Source organism: Leptosomus discolor, chromosome 2 (assembly GCF_034619465.1).
Source record: "Leptosomus discolor isolate bLepDis1 chromosome 2, bLepDis1.hap2, whole genome shotgun sequence".
NCBI lineage: Eukaryota > Metazoa > Chordata > Aves > Leptosomiformes > Leptosomidae > Leptosomus > Leptosomus discolor.
In genome coordinates this window covers 66045156-66073129 of record NC_141392.1, presented here as the reverse complement: position 1 = coordinate 66073129, position 27974 = coordinate 66045156, and the positions used below count along the sequence as shown (strand labels likewise).

The 27974-nt window shown below is 39.1% G+C and overlaps 1 protein-coding gene across 1 annotated transcript in view; it reads left to right on the top strand.

Annotated features, from left to right (window-relative positions):
• Positions 1-4035: 4035 nt before the first annotated feature.
• The window catches only part of AKAP7 (A-kinase anchoring protein 7), an 88035-nt gene continuing 64096 nt past the window's right edge, over positions 4036-27974 (top strand). Inside the window, exons 1-5 of the mRNA XM_086461229.1 lie at positions 4036-4225; positions 7425-7574; positions 8624-8769; positions 13591-13727; positions 19031-19191. Of these exons, the coding sequence (XP_086317355.1) occupies positions 4036-4225; positions 7425-7574; positions 8624-8769; positions 13591-13727; positions 19031-19191 (784 nt within the window). The remainder of the gene's footprint in view (positions 4226-7424; positions 7575-8623; positions 8770-13590; positions 13728-19030; positions 19192-27974) is intronic.

Here is a 27974-nt window from a genome sequence, read left to right as displayed (position 1 = left end):
CTTTGTTGAACTTCATGTAGCAAGCATCTAGTGTTCCACATCTCCAGCCTGTTGAGGTCCCCCTAAATGCTAGTCAGTGTGCAGGAACGTGGCATAGGTCCCCAAGCATGCTGCTTGCTCAGGCAGAGAGGGTCGGCTTCTGACCTCATGCTGTCCTGCATCTGCTTTCCCATTATCTACCACTACCTCTCTGTCAGCACGTCTCTTCTAGCTCTTCCAGTTCTCTTCCAGCTTAGGCCTGATGGGACTGCTTCTCCATCTTTCAATAACCCAGTTTAAAGCCCTCCTTACGAGGCTGACAAGCTTGTTGGCAAATTCATTCATGTCCCACTTTGTTAGGTGAATCCTCTCTCTATCCAACTGTCATCATTCCTCAGAAAGCTTGGAGGAACCTGGAAGTTTCTGAAACAATACCTTGATATGAATAGCATTTGATCTTTAGCCAGTGTCCCTTATGACAGGTTGCTGTCCAGAGGGTAGCAAGTGAGGAATTGCTGCTCTGGGTAATCAGTTAATTTTTGAGCTGATTCCCACTGTTCTGTTCCCTCCTCCTGCAATGTAAATGAACTGCCAGTTATCAGCAGATCATGAAGATATCCATTTACGTTATTCCTTTTTACATTAATCTTCATATTTATGTTGGATGTCAATCAAATGTAGTTTCTATTAATTAAATACAACTGATAGCATCTTCATGCGCTTCTTCCTTTTATACCAGTTATTGTAGAAACTCTAGCCTATTTGATTTTTGATCTTTGCATTAAATTACTTTACCGTAGGAACTCCTCTACCTCCCATTTTCCATTATGTGTAGTTCTGCAACTCACATCATCTTTGTTTTTCAAGCAAATCTTTTATTACTAACAGATCATAGTCTATTCTTCTTCACTTGTCAGAAAACAAGTTGCTGTATCAGCAGTGTCAGTAATGAAGCCTTGTTTTGTATCAGTTATGTCCTCCCTTCTTGCCACAATAACCCAAGCTTCCCCTATAGCCTCCATGGTCTCCCATTACAATACCTTCAACTCCCTCCCATGTCTTACACAATATCCCAGTGTCCCCTTCCGATATTTAGGCCTCACTGTAACACATCGCGTTCCTGCCTCTTTGTTTCCTAACCTTCCACAGTGAGTCATGTCCCAAATATTCATAGCTCCCCCATTTCTCTTGTTTGACTGAGACATAATATGTATTGATAGATGTACCGTGACCTATCGTATAATGAGCTGACCAGTACTAATGGCCAGCCACTGTTTCATGGAAAAATATACGCACAGCACTGCTTCTTCTTTCCTTAATTTGGGAGCTACATGAGTCTCTCTTTTCTCCCAAACCACTCATTTTCAGGAAAAGTGTGGGAATATCATACCTCTGAATCCTCTCGCTCTCTTCTGAATTTGATTGAAGCTAGAGGGTGGATTAAGAGACGGTAAGGTGGGTGAAAGGCTAACAGGCATGGGCGGTTGTGTAAGCAAATACATTTGTAGAACTGACTTCCTCGTTCTGTTAGCGTCACTCAGTTGTCATGGTGTGATTTTTTTTCCTCAAAGGGACAACTGTACAGCTGAGAGACTAATCAGAAACCCTCTTTAATAAAGGCAGGGGCACAGAAAATTGATAAAGTGCTGGCTTTAGCTCAAACCTAAGCAGTAGCGAAAAACAGTTTCTGCCAGGCAGTAGGTCAGTGACCTCTATGAAATCTGCACAGTATTTAGGCAGGCAGAAAAATCACAACTTGTTACTTCAGCATTCTAGTCCTCAACTGAACATTCCCCTGCAACACCACTTGTATGACTTGTAGGGACAATTCATGGTAGCTGTTACCAGCTCCAGCTAAGGTGCTTTCAATTTCCCACGTCCCCTCATCCTGGAGACAGTATATTCAGACATGTCATGAACCCAAAGAACACATCTACATATTAGCGCTGTGCTAGTGGGTATTGGTTAGATACAATTCTAGCTCTGCTAAAAATGCATTGTGTTTTCAATTGTTAAGAGGACTATTAAATGCTAACTTATCTAAACATTGCATAGGACTACCCCGTCCACTGTACAAACAGAAATGTTTTTTTCTAGTGTTTTCTTGCTAAGATTTCTGTGAAACACCTAATGAATTGATTTGGAGCAGTTTGAGATCCAAAAATGTGTTTTAAATTCAAATTTTTAAAAAGACATTTGATACTAAGATTTTCTCCCAGTATTTTGTCTATAACTCTATGGAATCAAATTTTTATAAAAGAATCTTACTTGCCAATGCTATCAGGTTAGGAAGAGGTGACCACTTATGTATTTAGTCTCCTAACGATAGCTGATATTCAGATGAAATGCATATAGTAAGAAAAACTGCCAGCAGCCTCATCCTAAAGCTTCTCTTGGATCCCACAGAACTTGGACTTCTGTGTCACATCCACAGGTCTATGGTCTCCACAGGACTATGCAGATGAAATTAAAATACTGTGTGAAAGAGAGTAAAGGCAAACACAGCATGAAATGGGTCAAAAGAGTGGTAAAATATTTCCAAATTGATTTTATCTCCCAGAAAGGGAAGGCACAGAGGAGCCAAATACAGAAACTGGCCTCATTTTTCACTCATCTCTCAGCTTCTAACATCCAGCAGCTGTGCAGCTTCCTCCCTATCACAGTTATCCTATTTTATTTATTTGCTTTTTTCATCCCTATTCTCTTTAAAAATGAAAGCAGAAATGTTTATATATGTATAAACAATCGGCTCCCTCAGATCTGGCCTATGTTCACAGACCAATCTGCAAAAGTACCAGGCGACAGGCGGTTGGCTTGGCTTCTCCCATGGAACACAGCGACAGGATTTGGCTTCTAAGAGGTGCCAAGTCTTTAGTTAAGCAGAAGAGTGTCTCCCATTCCTTCCCTCAGAGAAGAAGCCTCTCCTGTGGTGCCCAGAGGCCGATCCCCAACAGGAGAGCCAACAGCCAGGGCAGATGGGTTAATGCCAAGGGTCAGAGGAGCTGTGCGGGAGGGCTGCCTGAGGTAGTTTAGAGCAAATTTAGAGCAAGATTTATCTAGACTGGACCAAAGCTAAAGTTGTTAATTGTTGCTCTACAGCCCTAAGCTACAAGTGGTTATTTTGGGGAGACACCAGCCCAAACCACTCACTCCTGTGAGCTGCAGCCCTTCTGCAGGACACGCAGCCACTGTGTTTTCCCCTGTACTTGGCTTTGGTGAGGCTACACCTTGAGTACTCTGTCCAGTTTTGGGACTCTCTCTACAAAAAGGACACTGAGGTGCTGGAGAGGGTACAGAGGGGGGCTAGCAAGCTAGTAAAGGATTTGGAGCATGTCTCATATGAGGAATGGCTGAGGGATCTGGGGCTGTTTAGCCTGGAGAAGAGCAGGCTGAGTGAAGACCTTATCGCTCTCTACAACTACCTGAAAGGAGGTTGTAGCGAGGTGGGGGTCAGTCTGTTCTCCCTAGTAACAAGTGATAGAACAAGGGGAAATGGCCTTAAGCTGCACCCGGGGAGGTTCAGGCTGGATATTAGGCAGAATTTCTTTACTGAAAGGGTTGTCAGGCATTGGAACAGCCTGCCCAGGGAGGTGGTGGAGTCACCATCCCTGGCAGCGTTTAAGAGACGGGTAGATGTTGTACTTAGGGACATGGTTTAGTGGTGTGGGTAGAGCTAGGACAAAGGTTGGACTCGATGATCTTGAAGGTCTCTTCCAACCGAAACTCTTCTATGATTCTACGTGTGAAAGCAAGGCATGCAAAATGCGGATCTCAAGCTTCAAGGGCACGCTGCTTACGGGCTTCCACTATGAACGGGACGGCTCACCATCCAACTGCGGTTGTTCGGCTCCTCACCCGAACACCAGCGTTACGGAGCGCAAGGGAGAGCAGCAAGGCTCGGGGCCGGCCCCCCTCCGCCGAGGCCGCCTCCCGCCATGCCCCGCCCGGAGCACGCTGGGAGCTGTAGTCCCGGCCGCCTTCCCCCTCCGCCCCGCCGGCCTTTACCCTAAGGGCACCGGTTTCCCGGTGGGTAACCCTGCTCGCCCTAACCGGGGCATGCAGCGCTTGTTACGGCGGCTTCTCCCTGCTCTTTCCTCGGCGCGGCCGGTGGCGGCCCGCGTCTTCCTCGCCCGGCGGATTGTGCCCGCGTTGCCGCGCCTCATGGCGCTGAGGCCGGCGGCGGGAACGGAGGGAAGCGGTGGCGGCGGGGACCCCTCCCGCGCAGCCGGAGGGATCCCAGAGGACGGTGAGGAGGTGGCGGGGCGCGGGGCGGGGAGAGAAGGCGCCAGCGAGGCCCCGCGTTCGCCTCCTCCGCCGGCTGCGGGCGCCTGCGGCCGCAGGTGCCCGCAGCCGGCGGGGGAGGCGAACGCGGGGCCTCGCCGGTGCCTCAGCGCGGACCGGGCGCCCTCCGGTGCCGACGGGGGGAGCGTGTGGAGTCGTGGTGTGAGGGAGAGGAGGGAGGCCCGGCGTTGTTGGCGTCCGTTAAGCGTTCAGCAGTCACTTTGGGCGGAGCGGCTGTCAGAACGATGGCTTGTGCGATGGATGTCGAACGGAAAGAGGTAGATTTCGCCGCAGGGGTCGTGGAGATCGTGGGGGAAAGTGATTCGGCCGAATTGTGGGCTGATCCTAAAGAGTCTTCTGCTTTTATTTACCCTGCCTGCCCCGCTGTGTCTTCAGGCTTGCAGACAGCGTAAGCATCTGACCTGGCTGAATGCTAAACCTACGGTGTTTTTTTGTTTTGTTTTGTTTTGTTTTTTTTCCCGAAATTTTGTTGTTTTTAAGCTTTTTCAGTTCTCTGAATATGTAAACACTACTGCCAGCACCGGAGGCTCAAAATGCCTGGAGAATAAACCCATCTAATTCTACAGCAGCTTTCAGTTAAATCGTCACAGCATGGCAGGGGTTGGAAGGGACTTCGGGAGACCATCTAGTCCAACCCCCCTGCTCGAACAGGTTCACCTAGAGCAGCTTACACAGGACTGCATCGCCAAAAGATTCATCTGTTATTAAACATACAAACATAACCATATTAAACGTATTAAACAGGGAACACTGCCTGGAAACAGTCTCACTGTGATCTGTGATGTGTAGGTGTCAAATACTAGAAGATTATTCTACCTGAAACTAGAATCTGAGTAAGGAGAGAAGAGAGCTGGGAACAGAATGCAATCAAATAAATTTTATTGCTCCTTATTTTTAATATTCTCTCCTTTACGAGCTAGGTGTATCATGATTTTATTTTTTTTTTCTGCTGGAACAGGTGACTCAAATACTGGTGAAGATCAGCTGCCACTTAAATACCAATATGGGAATAACATATACACTTGTTCATAGAGGAAATTCAGGCTAATATAATTAAGCATGCTATTAAGTAAAAAGAGTTTATCCTATAACAGCTTGATGGTGAACAATTTTCTATAGAACCTGGTTTTGTTACTCTAGGTCTCCGATTATCAGTATTTTGTCAAGGATTTTGAAAAATCTTCTTTTCAGGTAGTTTTAGTGACTAGAAGGCAATTCTTGAACTTTGTTGCTGTTTTTTTTAATAAAAATTTCAGTAAAGGTGAGGGATGGAGTTTTTTTGCTTGAGACACAACCTGTAGGATTTAGAAGCAGTGCCTGTTCAGTTCAGCTAATTGATTTGAGAAAATACTTTGTTAATTACTAGCTGTGCCTTTGCTACGCTCATCTACTATTGTGAGCAGACAGAATTTTTCAAATTGGCACAAGTACGTTGCTTTTTGAGCAGCCAGAGCAAAGGAAGCGTGTAATCTACAGTATACACCCCTCAGATTTATGTGAGTCCTTGTTCTATAGCTGATGCTACCTTAACAAATCCCTGTTGCTCCCAGCTGGTTATGATTCTGCATTTCTGAATCTTGTTGATAACTTTTCTGCCCCAGACTGACCTACTTGTTTGTTGGTTTCATGGTTTCCTGTCTTGTCCTTCACTTTGAGATCTCTTTGAAGGAAGGATTGCCGTTTTCTGTATGCTTGTGGATCACCAGCAACAATCTGTTTTGTATGAGCTTTACTTTAATCTAAATGTTAAGTAATAATTTTATTATTGCTTTAACATCTGTTTGTTGTGCATAGTGCTTTAGTGTCTACACAGGGAAAAAAGCAACAAATCTAAATACTTTGTTTCTTTTTAATATCTTCCGGGATAAAGTTAGGTGTCAGACCACAACCACACGGTGATTTATGCCTCTGTTCTTTAGACTGGAACGAATTAGCATTTAATCAGGTTGTTCTTTTGCTTATCTTCCTTATCATAAAGTGATACATGCAAGAAGCATTCCAAAGGGTGATGATAACTCAGATTGGGTCTGTAATATCGATTTTATAAATGTAGTGTAGCTTTGCATGCCACAAGAACATAATACGGACTTTTGCTGCCAAATTTTCCCCTTGGGCCAGATTTGGACTATTTGCACTGTCCACAAGAGGAGCTTTGAAAGTGCGTTGTCTGTAGTAATGAGCTGTCCTGGGATAAACTGCAACTGTGACATAAGACTTCTTCCACTACTGTAATCCCATTGTGGAGTTGTCTGAAAAGAGTACCGCTGGATGCTTGCTTACATGCTCATTTTTTACTGCTAGGGGAGATTTTACTTTTTAATTTTTTAAGGTATAACTTAATCTGCCAATGTTAGAGTTTACTGATGCAGAAACGTGAAGCAGACATAAGGAAATGACTCATGCTTAGTTAGTACTCTTGGGGAAAAAGACATTTTAAAAAACTTGATTATTCTGTCATTGTGGTATTACTCTGAGGTAGAACTTCATGTATATCTTTATAAATGCAAGGTGGGTTTTGATTTATATTGATTCCTTCTTTAGCTTAAATACTAAAAGTTAGGTTTTAGAACGAGAAGTTCAGGTCATTGCTGTCTATAACATACTATACTGTGTGGGAGATGCAGGAATAGAATAATCATCTCATTCCTGAATAATATACTCAGCTGAGAACTCTCTGTTATATGTGGAATGGTAGGATTCCCTTCCTCCTCCTTTGTGCCTCATTTTGGTGTGTTTACTTTGGAATTCATTTGCCAATGTTTGTCTGCACTGAATTTCATATGCCATTACTGTTATCTAAAGTGAACATTACGTGATGTCTGAAGACTTTATTTTTCATGCTTGGTTATAAGGATCCCTTTTTTTTGCACATAATTGCATTTACTTAAAATTGAACAAGACCATAAGTTATTAAATACAGAAGGCTGAACTCCCTTTTTTTTGCTCTTCCACATAAAGTGTTGAAGTGTTTTTTGCTGTTATGTTGACAAGGTAGAAGAGCAGCATTTTTCAGGGGGTTTTATGTCAATATTGATTGGCTGATAATTAGGGAAATGTATACTTGGTATATTGCTTGTGTATAATGTCTCTTAGATGTTTATATAAAAAACTAAGACCCAGTTGCTATTTTAAATATATTACAGATGGACTGGAAAATGTACAGCAGAAGAAAATCTTTAAAGAGAATAAGAAAAGGACACAACAGAGAAAAGAGCCATGTCCTGCTGATTCGGTAGAATCTCTGATGGCAGAAATGCCATTTGTTGACACGGATATTGAAGATGAATTTGTTAGTAAGTATGCTGAACAGAGGTAGTGTGGAAGCATACACACATCACACACTCAGTTTTTGGTCCTGCCTGTTGACACGTTCAAGTGGGCCGTGCACATGGAACAGTCTCCCTGCGAGCAGGATCCGGTCCAGTGCCTCTCTTATTAGTACTCGGTCCTGCAAATATTTGAGCATATTAAAAGTTTACTATTTGTGATCCATTGCAGCAATGAGTCACAGAATAAAGACATCTGGTATGTCAATTCACATTACTGTATAGGAGCTTCTCAAGCTATGGCTTTTATTAGCCGTCTTCCAACATACATATTCCCAGCATGGGGCTAGAAGTAAACCTCTGATTGAACAGCGGGTGTCTGCAGCCGGGTTGGCTTATGGGTGTGTATGAAGCCATGTGGTGGGAGAGGGTCGGCAAAGGCTTGAGGGAGTAAGCTGGCAGAAAAATAATTTGTGGTGCAAAGGGACAAATGAGGGCACGCACTTTTCTTTTGCTATGTTGGAAAGTGTCTTTGGGAAAGGAGGAAGTGGAGAGTAGATCTGGCTTGGATTAAATTTCTTCTGGGCTGGGTTTGGTCCTTGAAGTATAGGTTGGCCAATCCTAATCTAATACAACCTATACAACTTATTTCTTTAATAAACCTATGTATTACCGTGTTTCTGTATTTCAAAATGCAGCATGCACGGGATTTTTGAAACTCGATATTGGCCTTCTTGCTCTGAAGTCACATCCATGTTCAAGTGCAGACAATTTGCAGGCCTGTTACACTGCAGTGTGAAACGGAGTAGTTCAGAAGCTGCATGTCTTGGCAGTTTATAAGCCCTGCTTAGAGGTGTAGGCTGCCAGTTCAAGTGTGGTACTCCGCTTGTATGACATCAGTTCAGGTTGGAGTAGGATCCCGATCAGACAGATCAGAGCGTGGGCAGGTCAGATGACTGGGAAGACATGCTCCAGTCAGTTGACTGAAGTCCAGCTCCTTTTGGCGTGATGTTAAGTGTATCTTTGTTTTGATTTATCTATATGCTGAAAGTATTTTATTTTTTTTTTCTCTTCAGTGCATGCGACCTCTGAAATAAATATAAAAAAGAAAAGAAAGAGGACAACTGGAAGGGAAATCGAAGAAGGCAGTGAGAGAAAGAAGAAAAAGAATAAACAGTATCAGCCGAATTATTTCATTTCTCTTCCAATTACTAATCCAGAGGTGATACTCTTTATTATACTAATTTGGTATGACCAGAATTACTTCAACAGCTCCATGTGTTTATAAGAACAGTGTTTGATCTTGAGCAAAATAATTTTTTTTCAGGTGTTTTTAAAGGAACATTAGTGGCCTATTCAAAGAGTAACTTTAGGTAACATTTTTTGTGAATAAAATTGCTTATCTGGAAAAGACTAGAAGAAAAATATCTTTTTATTCAGTGTGTCAGTCTTACGGATTTCACATAATTTTGACTGAAGCTGGCTTAAATTTCCTCTCTGTACTGTTTCAGTCTTGCTTATTTTTATATTCACTTAGAATGAGGAAGAGAGACATTCCTATTTAATTTAAAAAGAAAAATCCCTAGCAATATTTTTAGCTCTCCTTGTAGATATGCATTTAAATTTGGATTTGTGGCTGTTTTAACTAGGCAGTTTGTAGTTTAACATTTTCCAGGAAAATTGATCATCTTATTTAAAATTCAAACAACCTATTGTTTTAGTGAGATGTTCAAATGGATGGAAGAAGCACATAAAGCTCTTTAAGAAAATGCATTTTCTTGTAGTTAGCATGTGTTGCCTCATTTAGACAGTGAATGAGAATGATTTCTTACATGCTGTGGGATGTCTCTGGTATGACTTTGATGCATTCCATGTCTGCAGACAAGGAAAGTAGGTGCATTGCGTTTAAAAAGTTAAACCAAACAGTTTACCACCATTTCCAAATTTAAGTTTATTTTTTTAATACCAGGAGCTATCTTAGGTGAATTTTAACTCCTCGTGTATCTATACTGTCTGTTCTGTGAGAAAGTCGAAGACTAAGAGAAGCCAAAATGAAAATAAACTGCAGTAGCTTTTCATTGCAGTCTTCAATTCTTCAAAACGTAGTATCTGAAAAAGAGATTGTAGAGGCTGGTTTTGTAAGATCCGGGATAGCCTGGGAGGACTGTCATGGGAGATCGTTGTGCCATCTTACCCTGAAATATTTTTTCTTCCTCTCTGTTCCATGATTAAACAAATGCAAGAATAATGTAGGGGTTATATAATCTGATAACTGAGAATTCCTGCTCATGATTGTTATTATGTTGAATGGCTGGTTGAGTGGAAAAGTCTTAACTATGCATGCTTTTTTTATATGCCATTTATTTGGCCTTATAACATTTATAGAAATAAAGGAATAACTGTATTAAATCTCAGAGCATTTGGGAATTCCAGGACTTTGCTAGAAAGTTTTGGTTTATAGATGCAGAGTTTTTCTGAAAGTAGAAAATACACGTGGGAATTTGTATAAGGAACATTAGCCAAAATTTAGACTTAAGACACCTGGTTTTTTGATAGCCAGAGGGTATCTGGTAATTACTGTTAGTATTTCAGTTAGTAGTGAGAGACCTTTCTTGGTTTTGTGGATCTGATTTTACTCCAATGAAGTGTTTTAGGCATTAGTTCTCTTCATATTTTATGTTGTACTTTAAGCTTTGCATGGAAAGCCATTTTGTAGTGTTATTTCTGGAACACTTCATGAACTGTACCTCTTGGAAATCAAACATTTTCCTTGTTTTCATTTTAATTACATTTTGGGTCTTCAGAAATAAAATGTGGTGTTCCATTAATTTTGAATTTATATTGAAGTTTGTATTATTACTTGTGCAAAATAGTTAAACGGATGATTATGAATGTATCCTTTTCTGGTAATTTTTTTTAAGTTATGTTTCATCTGATGTGTTATCACTTGGTAGGTCAGCCTTTCAGGGTCCTCCAGTCTTGATTATAATTATAAATTAATCTGTTAAATCTTTAAAGCTTACAGTCTTTACGTTCACTTCCTGGTAGTATCCTTACAATAAGCAAAACTAAGTTATTTTATTACTCATCAGAATAACATATTTCAAGTAATGGGAACGGGGACCTTGAAAGCAGTATTTGAGGCCTTATTTTGGAGCACTTTTTAAAATAATCTGAGGGGAGAATTGTTGAGTGTGATCTACCTTCAGACATTTCTTTTAATTAAGTTAGAAAATCTCAAGTTAAAAAAATAACATGATAGCAGTTGAAATGTGACGTTAAACTTCGTAAGGTAACGTAAATAGCAGGTTAAATAGCAATTTAAAGTTTTTATTTATGCAGTGGGTCTTAACTAGTTATGTAGGAAGAGTCCTGGTTCGCTTAATGAAGAATCAGTGCATTCATCTGTTAATTGCACCTTAGATTTATTGAAGAAAAGAGAATGAATCTGAAGTTCTGTTATGCACTGTGATGGCACAGCTGTGCCACAGCTATTGTGTTACGTTTTGATCTTTTGGGAAAACATTAAAAATAAATTTCTTAAATTCAGAAAAATGTACTTGAAAACTTTTTTTCTTCTTTTCAGATAGTGTAGATTGTCTAGAATGTTGTTACGTAGCCAGAGAGAGAGAGAACGTGCTCAGTCTCCTTTCTGTTTTGTCTTCATCAAGAAGGCAGCTCATTGCATACTTTCCTGATGGGTTTTAGCAATAGCTTGTCTCTGGAACTGCTAACTGGCCATCTTTGGAATTAATCCTGTTCCAAAGGTATGTTACTCGTTAAGCTCTTCCCTTGGTTTCCTGATGGAGTTTATATACATGTGAGCCTGCCTATCTGTTTGCCTTGTTATAACCCCATTGGGTTTTTGAGGGTTTTGAACCTGCTGTGGGTGTTCAACCTGTTGTCCACATTTGGATAAAAAAATTGACATCTCAGAGGTACTAATTTCCTACAATTTTTGTGGAATTGGTGCTTGCGTGACAGGGAGAGCCTTGAAAGAACATGCTTCTGTTGAAGAGTGTAGTGTGAAGGTGTCAGTTATCTGTTCTTCTAGACCTGCCAGCTGATGAATCTGCATGTTTGTTAGCCAGTCAGCCCCTTATAGCTGAAAATCAGCCACTGCGTGTGTTGCTTCTTGCCCAAGCCAGAGCTGAGCTATATGAGGGAGCTGGAGGTAGTTTAGGACATGAGCAGGAAGGGACTGGGAAGTACTACTGAAGGAAACTATATGGGTAATGGTAATTAATCTGAATGATGAATAACATTAATCTTTTTCAGAGCTAGAATGGTTTTACCACTGTGATAACACAGTTCCACATCTGAAAGGCTTGTACACTTACTTTTTTTTTTTCTTTGCTAGCTTTCAGTTGCAAATTAAATTTAGAAGTACTAGTTGAAAATGGAATAAAATTCTAATTCATATGATAGGTGATTTTGTTTTTGAGGTTTGTTTTGTTTGTTTGTTTGTTTTTTTCCCCCAGGGGTAACTGCATTTGCTTTAGTTTATAAACTTAAATAATTATGTGGTCAATACATTGTAATTATCAAGAAATATGTTTACCAGTGTTTTGCTTAAATGTGGGTTAAATATCTCTTACACCTGAGACAATAAAACTGTTATTTATCCAGGAGAAGATCAGTCCTGACATATGAAGGAAGGTGGTCTTATTACAACATGATTTATGATCAAAATGTTGATGCAATTTTTTTCATGTCTTACACTACCTAAGACACTTGTGGTTCTGTAGATGCCACATCCCTTTTCTCTGGCAAGTGGCTTTTACCTTCCTGCTCCCCACCCTCCCTAGAGTTGGTTCCTTTTTATTATTATTTGGTTTTATTTATATGGCGTTACTAGATATCTGTGGCACATTAGGTGAAACTCCTGCATGGCAAAACTCATCTTAAGGCATTCGGTCAGAACACTGCTGACCACTCCCATTAGACTGTGTTTTTTCAGGAAATTTAGGTGGTATTCCTTGCAATTAACAGAGCTCCCAAAATATATCAAGGTGGTGGGGTTTTTTTTAACCTAAATGTTACTTGTGCTTATATTATAAAAGTCAGTATGTACACTATATTTCTGAAGCATTCACCACTGATTTTCAAATAAATAAAAAAATCAGATTGAAGTTTTCTGTGTGCTTCTTTTAGACTTTATACACCAAAGCTGATTTGTCTGTAATGTCTTTGCTTACCATGCTTTAAGAAATAATTCATTTTGTCAGATGGTCAAGGTTATTGGATTTGATTTAATTTCTACTAACACAGTTGAGAATTGTTGCTGTTGGATTTCTTTGGTTGTTTGGTTGGTTTTGGGTTTTTTGTTTGTTTTCGGTTTTTGTTTTTTTGTTTTTTTTTTTTTAATCATTACAATACAAATATTGTAATGGCAAGCACAGTAAACATTTTGGGTACAATTTATAGAGCATGTATAACCACACAAATAATTTTCAATGAAGAAAAAGGAATTCAAGTAATTTTAAAGAAAAAGAGTGGTGAAGTTAATACTGTATACGTGTTTCATGGAAATTCATTAAAATATGTTTGAAGAGAGTATATAGATTATATCTGTCTATTGGACAGTATAATCAGAATTGTGAATCGGATATTTCTACAGATTATTTACTGAATATTCCTGTTTTGTATGTGCCCGATCCTGCAAAGATCTCTTTCCAGACACTTGTCTGCACACAGCAACATACAAGTTTAGCAAAGCTGGCAGCCTTTTATTTGGATTACTGGCAGTGTAAAACTGTATGATCTTAATCTGCTTCAGGAATTTATCATACTTATGGAAGCAAACTCCTATTAAGATGTGATGGGGAGTGTCCAGTGATTTATTAATCACTCTATTCATACCCACTTTGGGTTTACTCGGGTCAATTAGCACAGCTTTGTCAGAGGATAGAACTTTCTTCTGCTAGAATGGTTTTTACATAAACGTTTGATTTCAGTTTGTGTGCTTTCTTGTTCACTTGCATGATGGGATACAGTAATTGTAATGGCTAACTGTTGTTTCTGTGTCTGTCTTTCTTCCCAGATTACTGGCAGTATTCAGGCTGTCCAGGATGCAATAATACAAAAGGATCAAAGGCTTTCAAAAGCAATGGTTCGCTCTGGCTCGTTGCATGTCACCATGTTTGTGATGCATTTATCCAATGAAGAAGAAATTAGCATGTAGGTATTTGGTGTTAAATGAAGTATATAGAAGTATTTTTGCCGGAGGAGTTCATAAAAGGACTAGAAGGGCTAACTGGTGCTTATTTTTTGCAATACAGAGCCCTAAATTGCTAGGGTTACTGAACATTTAATTCATGTTGTTCTTAAAATGCTAATCTTAAAATTAGCCATTTTCATAATTTATGCTATGTCATGAGCTCTGAACAAAGTATGCTTTTTTCCCTTGCATTTTTCTTACTGTGTGCTGAACTTGCAGGAGCAAATCTCATGTTTGCTAAAGTAATTATTTTAAAACAATGTTTTGATATAGGGGACACTGAGCAGATTAACAGGGGAATTTTCAGAATTTCATAGCTTAGCAAATGTTATAAGCTAAATTAGTAACTGTCGCTGAAAGACTTTCATGAAATAAACCTTAGCTCCAAGCTAATGCCTCATGCAGTTGTGCTTTATTTTAATGTCCTAATGAATTTTAATTTTATTTTAATTCCTAAATTAATTTATTATACTCAAAATTTTAATACACTAAAAGAGAGGTGGCTGTTAGGCCTTACCAAAAGTATAATTTTTATGGTGCTTCAGGGATATAGCTGATTTTTTTTTTTTTTGATCATATAAAAGGTAGAAAAATTGTGGAAAGGCATTGTATTATACAATGGTGGTGTGTCTAGATGCAACTACTTGCTTTATAAAAAGGCAGTTCTTTGGTGTTTCTTACTGTTTGTCTCATGCTGTACTGCTGTCTGACAAGCCTACTGACGTGCAAGTTCAGTGGTCAATACAAAGATGTTCAGACTTTTAAGTCTGTCTATACAGCTGTGATTTATGAATGTTCAGAATAATAATTTGTGTGTCTAGCTCTAATTTTGACTTTAAATGGAAATTTAGGTTGCATTTTATAGTCTTGCTTTACACAGACTTTCCTGACGGTTTCTATTTAGATGTGGTGCCCAATGGCCCATGAATGTGACGTCTCTGTATTCTCACATTATAATTGCTGAATTGAGATTGCAAACACTTTGGTAACTGTAACAGAATATTATGTAAAATGCCGATAAACGGCCTACTGGCATTATATGAACATCTGTTAGTGCTCCATTGCTTATGTGTCAATTTTGTAGGGGATGCTAATGAATCAAAATTCATTAGATCCATATAATTCTGCGGAAGCGATGCCTCATGGTTTCATCTCCCCCAGATGAGTTCTTTCAGGGGCGCTCTGTCTCATATATGTATAGCTCTTACTAGTTTTCTCTGCAGTGTTAGCAGGCATGCGATCCATGTACTGAATTATCTAGGTCAAATAATGAATAAGTGCAATGAGACATTGCTTTGGTTATGGTAATACAGTTACAAAATAATGTGTCTAATAAGCGTGTGTTTGAGTAGTTTTTCCCCCCAGAGGGTTTGGCTGCTAAAGTACAAGTTGTTCACAGGAAAGCAAGGATCCAAGATGGAGTGCAGGAACCATTTGGTAGTCAAGGGCATGCTTCTAATAAGTAGGAGTATTTTGGCTAAAAACATAACACACCTAAAAATAATGAGATATCGTTATATTTAAATTAATGGCCCTGCTCGTTTTTCACACTTGTTTCCTTGAACACTGTATCCTTGAGGCCTCTGCACTCTTACCTCTCCTGTGAGGATGTGAGTCTGTCAGCACCCTTCTCCCCAACGGTCTGATCCAAAGGGAGGGAAACAGATAGCTGGGAACAGAGAACAGAAAGGAAAGCAAAGGATACTAGATCTGCTGCGCTCCCTCTCCTCTCCATGTACCTTCTGTCTCCCAGAGTAGGCACACCAGCTTCCTCCTGCCCTGGCTGATGAGCAAACTGTGGTAGCACCTGAAAATCAGTGAGAACAACCACTGACTGTGCGCGCAAGGGTTTTTTAAAAAGGGTTTGAAGTGTGAACGTTTTAAGAAAGGGAATGTGAGAGAATATCTCAAAGGCAAGTATGCCTCCTTGTGAATATTTTTTAAGAGTCCTAAACTCTGTATCGTACAAATCCTCTCAAATTCGATATCTTCTGCTAGTCCTTGAGCTCCTTCTCAGCGCTCACTGTCTGGCTGCCACCCAAGTACTTACGGAGTTCTTCTCTGCCTCTCCCAGCAGAACTCCACAGTCCAGGCACCCAGGAGTTGTCTTCTAGTCAGCAGCAGCTTCCCCAGTGATTCAGCCCTTTCCTGGCCAGATGCCTCCTGCAGGTATCTAGCTCAGCTATCCTCAGGTATTCTAGATTGCATTTTCTATTATATGGGATTCTTTTTTTTTTTTTTTTTTTTTTTTTCCTCATAACTGATGTGTTCTGTTTAATCTTTTGGGAGAACTTGAAGATTAAAAAGTTGAATTTTCCTTTCTTTGCTTCACCAGTTTTTGATACCAGGTTAATGGAAAGAAACCAAGATCCAGGCTGGCGAAAGAACCTCTGTTGTAGGGTGATAGTAATCCCTCAAACAGAGTGCAGCCAGTCAGCTGGGCATCTGGGAGTTCACAGATCCTTAGGTTTGGATCCATTAAGTTACTTGGATATCTACAGTTTTTCTGCTGTCTTGGCACAATGGTGCCTCTGTCCATACAGAAATGAAATGTGTTGAACGCTATTTGAAGTCAAAACGCGTGATAAGAATGTGCTAAACATAACATTCAATTCAGCACAAAGCCCTTTGTATGGTATTTTTGTACATACAGCTTTCGCCCTGAAAATGAAAGATCTGTATTCTGGGCCGCTCTTTCTGAAGGAATCCAGACCTGCAATTCCCATGCGAGTTTCCTAACTGATTGGCTGTAATCTAGACTTCATGAATGCACTTTACATTGCTTTTTGTAAGACGATATGAAATCGAGCATGTGAGATTTTAAAAACCATAAAGAAAGCAAGCAAGCAAGAGTCAGGACAGCACTGCCTTCAAGCAAAGGAGTTCTAGTCCATGCTAACTGTGCACGTAGTCGTGGGGTCGGGTACTAGAAGCCAGGATGCCTGCCTCCACAGTAAATGCCTTCGTTACCAGACTATAGTATCAAGTTCTTCTTGCTTGTTAGCTGTCAAAGACTCTGTGAATTTGACATTTTCATGATAAATATGAGAGCTGAAAGGATTCAGTTTGACTTTTTTTGCAAGGGTGCTTTTTCTAACAAGTAATCAAAATTAACAATTCAGAAATTCCTAAAAAGAAACAACATCAATTTAAGTGCTATAATGTTTACATTACAACGATATAGAAAAAACCTGGCACTGCTTCTATAATCCTAGTTCGTATTCACTTAGAATAGGCTGCTTAATTCTTTTTTTTTTTTTTTTTTTTTTTACTTCCTTTCTCCGCTTTGGAGCAAAATGCTTGTAAACTTTTTGTTATTCCCATGGGTTAGTTGCACTGAGTGTAACTACCGTTTGACATTGTGAAGACCATTTACCATGGAATAACAAGAAAATACCACTGTTATGTTTTTTGCTATTGACTTCAGTGGGAATGTTTGTCCTTGTGCGTTATTCTTACAAAGCCATTGTTGGATGTTCTAAAGTGATTGATAGAATATGAAAATACAAAATATGCTGGAGTGAGATGACGACTATTTTTTGAAATAGCTTAGTGTTTACAAGATTATATATGAAAGAAAAAAATAGAACTAAATCTTCAGTGACACAGCCCTGAACTGAAAACACACTGCACTTTAATTGACCTTTCATAGACCTCATCGGGTAGAGTTGAGCTGGTCAGTGAGTTCTGCAGCACACCCTACAGTATGGAAATATAAATCTTTGTTCAGCTGGGGAACAGAGCTTTCCATGACTCTCTGTGTACCAGTTCTCAGATGCAAAAAATCTAGAGATGGGTTTTAGGTATGAGCATGATTCATTATTTGAAAGCCCACTGCAATCTTCAATTCAGCGTATTTGAAATATCTGTACTTGTTTTGGAATAATTTTCAGGTTCATGTTGCTAAATAAGTCTGCACATGATTACCTGTGAAGTAACCTGACAGGTATAATCACTATTAGATGGTGGTTTTGAAACAAAACATGAAGTATAGCACATATGGAGGACACAGGAACAGGCTTGTCTGATGGTGATAAAAGGGTAGGTAAGTGGCAGAGACTACACTCAAAGAAAAATATCTTTGCCAGGGAACAAGTAGTGGCATTGTTGTTTAAAGTGGTTATATAGGAGCTACAGTACTTCTAGGCTATAGATTAAAGCCTTATTAAAAAAAACACGGAAGGAATCAACCTTGACATCTTTCTTAACCTGGCCTAGGTTTCAGTTTCAAAAAAATTAAACAAAAAAGTTCTTATCAAAAGTCCCTCTTGTTAAACACAGTGGAAACGTGTGTGGAGTTGTTTGCAATTGTACAGGTTTAAAGAATATAATTTAGCATACTTTAGAAATCATGGTGATGGCTTTCATCCAGCTAGGACAGAAAAAAGAATAAAACTCTCTTGAGGGTTTTTAGCCTGTCACTGCCATCTAGCGTTTATAAAGTCAACATGAAAAGTTTAAATTCAGTTTCCTTGACTAGAATTAAAAGCTGTGAGCATGTGAGAGCTCTTTTAGAATAATATTTATGTAGTTTTTGTTTAGCACGTGATTCGCTTCAAGTGCAGGTCAGAACGAGTATTTCATGTAATTGTACATGCACTTAATGTGGCTGATTAAAATGATTATTAAAAGGTTACCAGGCTTGCTCCTATTTCTTGAGTTATATGTAGATTATGTGTGCATGCTACTTTATCTCTTAAAGAAAGTAAGCATCAATTTAGGTAGTACTGCTTTTAATAAAAGTTCTCAATGAGCTTAATAGTAATTTCTGTATAATTCTATCATTATATATATATATATATATATATATAATGTCACTAACCTCTGTTTATAACATTAAGTAACACTGTGGTAACTTTGAATGAAGCAGAATCTTATCAGGAGATGAGAAAAGTTAATTAATTTAAGAGTGGAAAACTAAATGCTTCTGAGTAAGCACCTTATTTAAATGGGATGCACAGAGTAATAGAGTCACTATCATCTTAATATCTAGTCACCTTGAGGACTAAGATAAACTCTTTTGAGGAATTACACCTGCTGCTAGGTCTGCCTGTGTCTGTGGTTTAACAGCAGGGTGTATGAACCAGTTTACATTTATAAAATGGTGATAATAATACTGACTGCATGGATAGGAAGTAGTGCAAAAGTACCTGAATAAATAATGAAGTGATACTAATAAAACTTTGTGAGATTTTTTTAATAGCAATGTAAACAGTATTAATGTACTTGACTTTCACATAGATATTTTCTTTCCTCTTGACAGAGCAGTTGGTGCACTTTCAGACAGCAAGGATTTTGTAGAAGATCTCCTGAAAGGAAAAACCGTGGATTTGTCCTTTCAAGGAATTGATCATTTCAGAAACGAAGTTGGATTTGTGAAGTTGGCAGAAAATGATCAGACAACTATACTTACAGAAATAGCAGGTACAACTTGTCAATCTAGTTTAAGTGCTTTAAAGACTTCTGACAACCTAGATGAGAATGGAGCACAAAGTTGTGTTGGTATTAATTTAGGCAACATTAATCCCCCTTTAACAACTGCAAAGGCTGCATAATGGATTTCCCAGCATAGTTCAAAAGGATATTAATGAATTACAGACAGTACTGTTCCCTGATACATTTCTATTTAGTATATATAAAAAACGTAGTGCGGGTGTGTAGATGGATATAAAGACTCCATTCTGCCTTGTTTTGGTCCAAGTACAGTCTGCTATTTCTCAGCTGATGTTTATACCCCTTTCAATTTGTGTATTCGTACTGACTTTAAGAACTGTATCTTTGATGCGTCTTACCTGGCTTGCAAAGTTACATAGTGCTCCCCTTTGTGTTCATGCCGAGTAGAGCACTGAGAGACAGTGATGTTCTTTTCTCTTGCATGGTCTGAGGAGTCTTTAAGTTTTGTGTTTCCAATGTGTAATACATATTGCTCTTAAACCTCACTGAATTAGCTGTAACTTACCAGTGCCGCGTGTATAAGTGCATATACCCACCCACACATATATATGTATAGGCATATATACATGCTTTATACATACACTTCCATATACGTATAAAGTAAAATTTGGACTTTCTCTGCACCCCTGGAGGATAAGGGGAATTCAGGAGAAGGACGTGACTCATCTGCCAGAGAAATGGAGTTGGTTTCCATGCTGCTTTAGCCTGAATTTTTTTTTTGGAGCAGTTGTGGCTTGTTCAGTGTTAATTGCCTTCCTTTAGCAATTGCAAATTACTGAAAGATGTGGCTATTATACGTGTCCCCACACACATTCACTTCAAGAGCAAAACTCTCAGTTCTGTCTTAACAGTGGTGCTAAGGCCACTGCCTTTGCCAGTCAGATAAAATGCATCCAAAGATACAATTCAAGTCAGTAGGAATATATAAATTAAAAAGAGTATAAATATCGGTTGAGAAACAGCAGTCAGTACCTAGACCAAACGAAGGTAGAGTGGAGTTTTTTATCTGTCAATGAGTCTATATTTAAACTATGTTGTTTACAGATATTAAATAAAAATTCTCAGAGAACAGTACTGTCTGTAATTCATTGGTGTCCTTTAAAACTATCCCGGCAATTCCAACTATTCCTTGGAAAGGCTCTTTAAAAGAGTTTTTCAGTATTGATGAATTATCTTTTGTGCTCTGAGGAATGTGAGGTCACACCATTTTTTAATACTGCAATAATCCATACAGGACATTTTGCAGAGTAGCTAAGACTGCTGCTGTCACGCTACCTCTTTGCAGTCCAGTACAGAGAAAAAATGGAAAAAGTCTTTATTAATACAGTGCTTTCTCTAGCAATTCATTAGTTTGATTTTGGAAGTGCATTTAGGAAATGTTTAGTATTTTTTAACTTACCTTTTAAAGAAAAGTTGAGTAGAAGACGGAGCTTTTCAGCTTACCAAATTGCTTATGCTGTTTTTGGGCAATGTTATTATTTGAAGCAGCGCTCGATAGAGAAGTATTTCTAATGTTCAGTATGGTAGAAATTGAACGGTTCTTACATTCCAGCGAGGCTTCAGTTGTCAAGTAATCCCATAATTATTTCAAAGACTGAATCCACCAAGTATTTATTCAGTCCTTTGGACGATATGCTTCCTCATCGTTGTCCTTGAGTTTGTCTTCAGATTTCTTTTAAAGGTGACAGAATATTGTATGGCTTATAAACAGTGAGATAATTCATAAATTGTATTCACTTTCAGTGCCTCTTGTGAAAGGAGATGAATGGTTTCTGTTAGTGACAGTAACTTTCAATTTTGAGAATTTTATAGTTAAGAACTTCAGAAGAATTGAAGTCGCTAGATGCGGAGACCCAAATATCTTTTAACTACAGGAAGTAAAGGAGTTTGTTACGAGTGATTTTCTACACATCTCGGACTAGTGAACCAGATTTTGATCAGAATTCAACAAGCAAAGATGAGATCAGATTTCGACCTTCTATTTTTCAGTTTGACAGTCCTTCCTAGTAGACAAACTCATAGTACAGTCAAATTTAGCAAACAAGCAAGCCTGTTTTGTTTAAGGCACAACTACTGATACTTGCTGGTAAGCATTCTTTGCTTATATTAGAACTACAGCTGTATATTATTATTTTCGCTTAACACTGCCATTCAGTAAAAATGTTTCTTATTTCAGTGCTTACTTTTGCCAACCCAATGGGTCATTTCTTGGCCTTAGGCCTGTCAGTCTCTAGGCTTGTACAGTGATGTTTGTTTCATCTGGATTTAGTTCTGAAACGTGGTAGGGAGCTGAACGTTACCAGAAGAAAATGGTAAAAGGACTGAAAATGTTTAGTGAGTATGGCTTCAGGATACGCTGTCTTAACATTTCTTACTGGCTGTCATAACCATAACTTCTGAATTGCTGCTGATTTCAGAGTATCTTTTTCTGCCTTCTTGGAAGTGCTAATATTATTTCATAACAGGTAACCTGTAATTCGTGAAAGCAAATTCAGTTTTTGTATCGATGCTTGTGCCAGAAAAAAAGATTTTAGGTCTGTAATTATGTAACACAGAAGATTATACAAGTGTGTTTCAAAAGTTAGCTGAGTTACATATTAAATTAGCAGAAAGGTGAGGTATGAGTAGGAGGAAAATGAAGACACTGAATAGTTTCTATGTCTGTCTTCATTAGTTTAAATTGCAAAGAATTCAGTATAAGTAACCTGATAAAAATCGATTATTTCCTATTACACAGATGTCCTTCAGGGCAGTGCAATTTGGAATGTGAAATAATATTAAACAAGAGAATCCATCAGAACTTTTCAGAAACAATGAGGTAAACAAGAGCATTGTTACTGAGGGAGCACTCGATCCCCTCTAAGTTTGCAGATGACACTAAATTGGGTGGGGGTGTTGATCTGCTCGAGGGCAGGAAGGCTCTGCAGAGGGACCTGGACAGGCTGGATTGATGGGCTGAGGCCAATGTCATGAGGTTTAACAAGGCCAAGTGCCAAGTCCTGCACTTGGGTCACAACAACCCCATGCAGCGCTACAGGCTTGGGGATGAGTGACTGGAGAGCTGCCTGGTGGAAAAGGACCTGGGGGTGCTGGTTGACAGGCGGCTGAACATGAGCCAGCAGTGTGCCCAGGTGGCCAAGAAGGCCAACAAAATCCTGGCTTGTATCAGAAATAGTGTGGCCAGCAGGAGTAGGGAGGTGATTGTGCCCCTGTACTCAGCACTGGTGAGGCTGCACCTCGAATGCTGTGTGCGGTTTTGGGCCCCTCACTACAAGAAGGACATTGAGGTGCTGGAGCGTGTCCAGAGAAGGCCAACGAAGCTGGTGAAGGGCCTGGAGAACAGGTCTTATGAGGAGCAACTGAGAGAACTGGGGCTGTTTAGTCTGGAGAAGAGGAGGCTGAGGGGAGACCTTATTGCGCTCTACAGCTACCTGAAAGGAGGTTGTAGTGAGGTGGGGGTTGGTCTCTTCTCCCAAGTAATGAGTGATAGGAGAAGAGGAAATGGCCTCAAGTTGCTCCAGGGGAGGTTTCGATTGGACATTAGGAAAAATTTCTTTACTGAAAGAGTGATCAAACATTGGAAGAGGCTGCCCGGGGAAGTGGTGGAGTCACCGTCCCTGGAGGTGTTCAAAAGATGTGTAGATGTGGCACTTTGGGACATGGTTTAGTGGGCGTGGTGGTGTTGGGTTGACGATCTTGGAGGTCTCTTCCAACCTAATGATTCTATGATTCTAGGATTCTCTCCCTTCCCCCAAGGGTATCACATACATAATTCCTTTAACCTAAGGGTAGTTAGTTGCCACACACTTTAGTTTGCATGCAGTTTTTACAGAACATTAGCAGACAGACCTCTAAGGGCCAAACCTGCTACTGAAGGTGTTGCATCTTGGGGAAAAAAGACCATGTAGTACTTTCTGGTCTGTACTTGACACAATAACTATAGCTTCTAATGTAAAGAATCATATTAGCAGAAATGTGACGTTGATTTTATTTTCTGTAATACATTCCATATACTAATTCAAAACAGGCTGTAAGTCAAAATTATGCTTAGTATTCCTGCTCTGTGGATAGTATCCTGAATACACAATTTTAGAGAGACAGCTGCAAGAGAAGATATTGGAAACCCTTTTCTGCTGGGCTGCTGTTGTCAGGATCTGTGTGAAGATTGTCATCAGCTTTTCGTATATGCTGCTGTGTGATTATATATGTTTGACAGAAATTAATTGTCACAAGTTTATTCTGACTCCTCGTAGTGCTTGCCTGCAATATAACTTGTGTCCCTAGAAAACTGATGTTTTAAAACTCAAGCTGGCAGAAAGAAAGAAAAAAAAAAAAAAACAAAACACAACAACAAACCAGTATTGCCTGCAGGATGTTAATCATTCTGTTGTTGTCCATGGAACAGTAAAGAGAGATCATTTCTATGATCTGATTTTTTGCAAGACCTAAATTTAGTTTATTATGGTTTTGCTACTTCATGATTATGTTGGGTTTCTGCTACAGTCTAAGGTGAATTTTGACTTCATGTATTATTTTGTGTTCCACATGAATGTTGAAGGAGAAATATCGATAACACAAGCAATAGAAAATATATAAAGTTAAATTAACTTCTTGTAAGAGCCTATTTAGTTCCATAAATTACACAGAAATTTGTTGGATACCAATAACATATGAATGTGGTACAGCATTGTAATGGTAAGTGCATGTCTGCTAATACTGATGTAAATGTAAGTTTGTCAAAGACAAAAGTTCAGGAAAAGAAGAGCTAATATGGATCTTCTGTTTGTTGTGATTTGCTAGTTATTTCCCAACAGTCCATTAAAAGACATTAGCATCCTATAATTATCTACTGGGAATAGTCCTAAATTGTTATGACAGAAGGTTTAGGAGTATTTTAATCATTCTTTGTTCAAGTCTCTTTAGAAATCCTGAGCTAAAAGTGATGTATACACTTACAGAGATTCCAAAAAACCCTTTTAATTTCTTGTGCTTTGCTAAACCTCAGAATATTTGAAGTACTAAGTGAATTTGGAAAAGGTAATGAATTGTTTGGCTTCGATTTTTCAGTTTGATAATTCCATTGTAAATGTTATTTGAAGCTGATAAAAGCGAATAAGTGAATCCTGTTTTTTACCCGCAGGATTTGCAGATTTTGGTTTTATGGATGAATGATGCACATTATGGTCTGACCATGAGGGGGAGCTTGTATTTCATGAACAAAAAAGTTACTCTTCTGTTTATGCAGATAACTATTTCCTTTGCTTTTGGTCCTTTGTTTTTAAGAAGTGTTGATTTGTTGCATTAATACAGTTAGGCCTGCACTAGACAGACACGTAGTACACCTAACTAGTCATCTCCTTTAACTTCAGATTTATATAAATGACATTTAGCCTAATCTCTCTAAATTGTTTTTTCTAACAGTCTGTACTAGAGAGAGAGAAATGGAAAGCGAGTCGTGCTGCCCAGCGTCTTCTCTAGGTACATGACAGCTTTACTCACACATAAGCTGGGATTGCCACCATGCCAAAGCAGTCCGGCCCCTTTGTTCTGCTGGGGATTTGTGCAGCCACATGGTGAATTCAGCTGTGGTTAAATTAATGTTTTTACCTTTGCCACCTAATTTTTAACCTATTCAGTTTGCCAGTGCAGTTTACTATATACCTACATGACTGCTGGCACAAAAGATAGGAGCAGTGGCAGGCATGGGGCTGGAGAGGAACAGTCTGTTTTGGCAAGGATGGTGGTTTATGAGCTTCTTTAAAGATTATGAAACCACACATTTAGCATCTGTTTGAGGGTGAGTTACATTGCCCTGGCTTCAGAGAGCCTAAGGAAATAGTTTAATTCAGTTAATTTAGTTCACTTTAGTTCCAGATGGCTGAAGCTAAGATAAATGAATTTTGCCTCTTATCAGTTATTCTTAAGTCATTTCGCATGATGGAAAAATTGAGAACTCAAAACTGTTGTAATTTTCCATTAAAACAGCTGATTTGTACAAAGTAAACAAAAAGCTGCTGGTCCAAATCCATAACAGTTGCATTGAAAATGTACTGCTGTGACATGTTAGATTTTCCTCTAGTCCATGTGCCATTAGATCCTACTAATCTGTGTAGCAGAACTTCACTCGGCTGTGTAAAAACTTGGCTTATCCACAGGGACAAGCATGCTCTAAAGTTGAAAATGGCAATGTTCTACTGTCTCAAGAGTATAATTATCTGTGTCAGCAAATATGTATATGCTGTATTGTGTGATGAATATAACCAGAAGGAAAAAACCGCAACAGTTCTTTTGTCAATGTCATTACAAGAGCCAAGATACCTACCTGCCTGTGGCAGTGTTTACTTACATGAAGGACTGATTCCAACAGACCTGTGTGGTTCATGCCTGTTGATATTATGAAGTTTTCTGCATGCAACCTTTTCTAATTCAGCTTTGCACTGCATGACAGTTTTCGCCGTTTTAGTCCCCCTGACATGCTGGCAACAGGGGCAAACATTTCAATGAAAATGAGAAGTCACTGCTATGGCCTAGCGCAACATCAGTTTTATGAGTTTGTGCTTCCAACAGGTAATAGTTATTAAATACAGTTTGCTCTGGAGCTCACCATTTTATTAGTTGCATGGGACTATTAAATGCTGTGCTATTGCTGAATCTCTTAGCTCACGTTTTTCTCTGTGACATACGATAGGTAGAAGAAGCTAAAGTAGATAGGCGATAGCAATAGGCTGGGGCAGGGGCTTGGCTTTGGAGCACCCTAGTGCAGTGCCTGTCCTGCCCTTCAACTCTACTGCTCTTCATGCAGGGCCTTAAAATTTTGATCAACTGTGTGGAAGGAGTCAGAAAGAATCTTTTCATTTTGCTAAGAAAAATGTGATTTGCTGTATGATGGCATTTTCAGCAAGGTACAGAGAGGGCAGATACAAGGGGAAGAATAAGGGTTTAATAGAAAGGAAGTTGGGGTAGCAGGGATAAGCAGAGGATCTGTTTGTAAGGCAAGGAGAAAATAAATCTTGTGGGAGGATTTTGGCATTTACAGACCAGGTAATCTCTAATTTGCTGTTGTGTAGTCAGGTGGGACTGGAAGCAAAGTTTCAACTTGTTGCAAGGAGTTTATTCAATTAGTAGAGAGATTGAATCATTGTCGTTAATCATAGTGTTTTATCTTTGCACCTTGATGTTTATTATAGTTTTTATTGTCACTGTAGTTGTGTAGGTGAAATATATAAAATAAACTAACCATGTGCATGCCTAGCTCTGACTCTGTCATTTAATTTCTCCTTGATTCTTTATTATAAGGTGTTTTTGTTAACACCCCTCCCTACAGAACATGTACGATGATCTGGTTAAAGGCCACTGAGCACTGCTGTATTATTTAATCAAACTGGACATGCTGATCACTATGCTTATTGCCTTTGTTCCCCTAAAACACCCGTTAGTCATCTCCACATTTGTTCCTTAATGCTAAGAATGTAAAGCATGGTTCTCTGAAAGCAAGGACAGCAAATGCTTTTAGATTTTCGTTTACATTCTTCATATTGTGCTGCCAGACACTAAGTAACAATAACTCATAAGTACCTCATTAAAATGAAGCAATAGTGTCTTTTAATGGGTTGTGGTTTAAAAGAAGGTACACTCACCCACTTCTTTTTGTGGTTGTGACAAATTTTGAGGAAGTATTGGAATGGATTAAAGCCAGTAAAAGAACCAAGTTTCATCCAGAAGTCCTACCTAAGTTTCTGTTTCAGTCTAGCACTTTGAGCCTTCACATTTATCACTGTTTGTCTTGTAAAGCTTACCTTACATACTGCCATCTGTGCACAAAGTGGGGATTGTTGGTCCAGCTGCTCCTTGGATCCTACTTTATGAATGAGCACATCTTTCTTCTGTATAGGTGTGTGGCGATGGAGGCAAGCAGAACAACCCGTGCCTGCTGCTGCTATGTGTTTGAAATAACCGTGTCGCTCACTGATACATGATAGTGGTATGGTACAGTGACAACTCACTGTAGAAAAGCCTAAGGAATATATAACCAAGTAGCAGTGGAAGAACCATGGGGAATTTGGCTTGACTCTGGTTTACCTTTTGCCACAGTGTAAAGCTGACTATTTGCCGAGAAAAGCTTGTACTGATGGGGAGAAAAGATATCCTTTTTTCATATGGAGAGATGAGAAGCAAGGCCTTTCCTTTTCTTTCATCCTGGAGATAAAAATCACCAGCACAGGAGGTAGTGACTGACCGTGGTTTAGCCACCCTTTTTTTTTTTTTTTTTTTTTTTTCATCAGATTGGGGATTGCTGAAGTGTTCAGTCAGTAGTTTTTGTCAGGCTGCAGCCAGGGACGCTCCTCAGGCTGATACTATCATAATCATTAGTTTCATAATGGTCTTAATGGTAGGATGGTAGAGAGTTTTGTGCTTGATGCAGCCCTTAATTATCTATTCCAAGCATAACATGGTATCTAAAATAATTTTTTTTAATTTGTGCTGCTCACTTCTGGTAACATATAGTTGAGGTCTGATAAATATTAGCACTTGAAATGGCTTTGAGTTCTTCATTGGCTTGGAAATTAGGTCTTGTAAGGCTTTGCAAGTGCATTATTCTCAGAGCTATTAGGAAAGAAAGATGACCAGAAGTGCTTCTTTGTAAACCCTAAACTTCTGCTAACTGATAGGCAACTCTTAAAAAATTCTAAGAACTTAAAATTTTTAACTTTAAATTTTAACATGATCGTTACAATTGTATTTCCTTAGCTTTT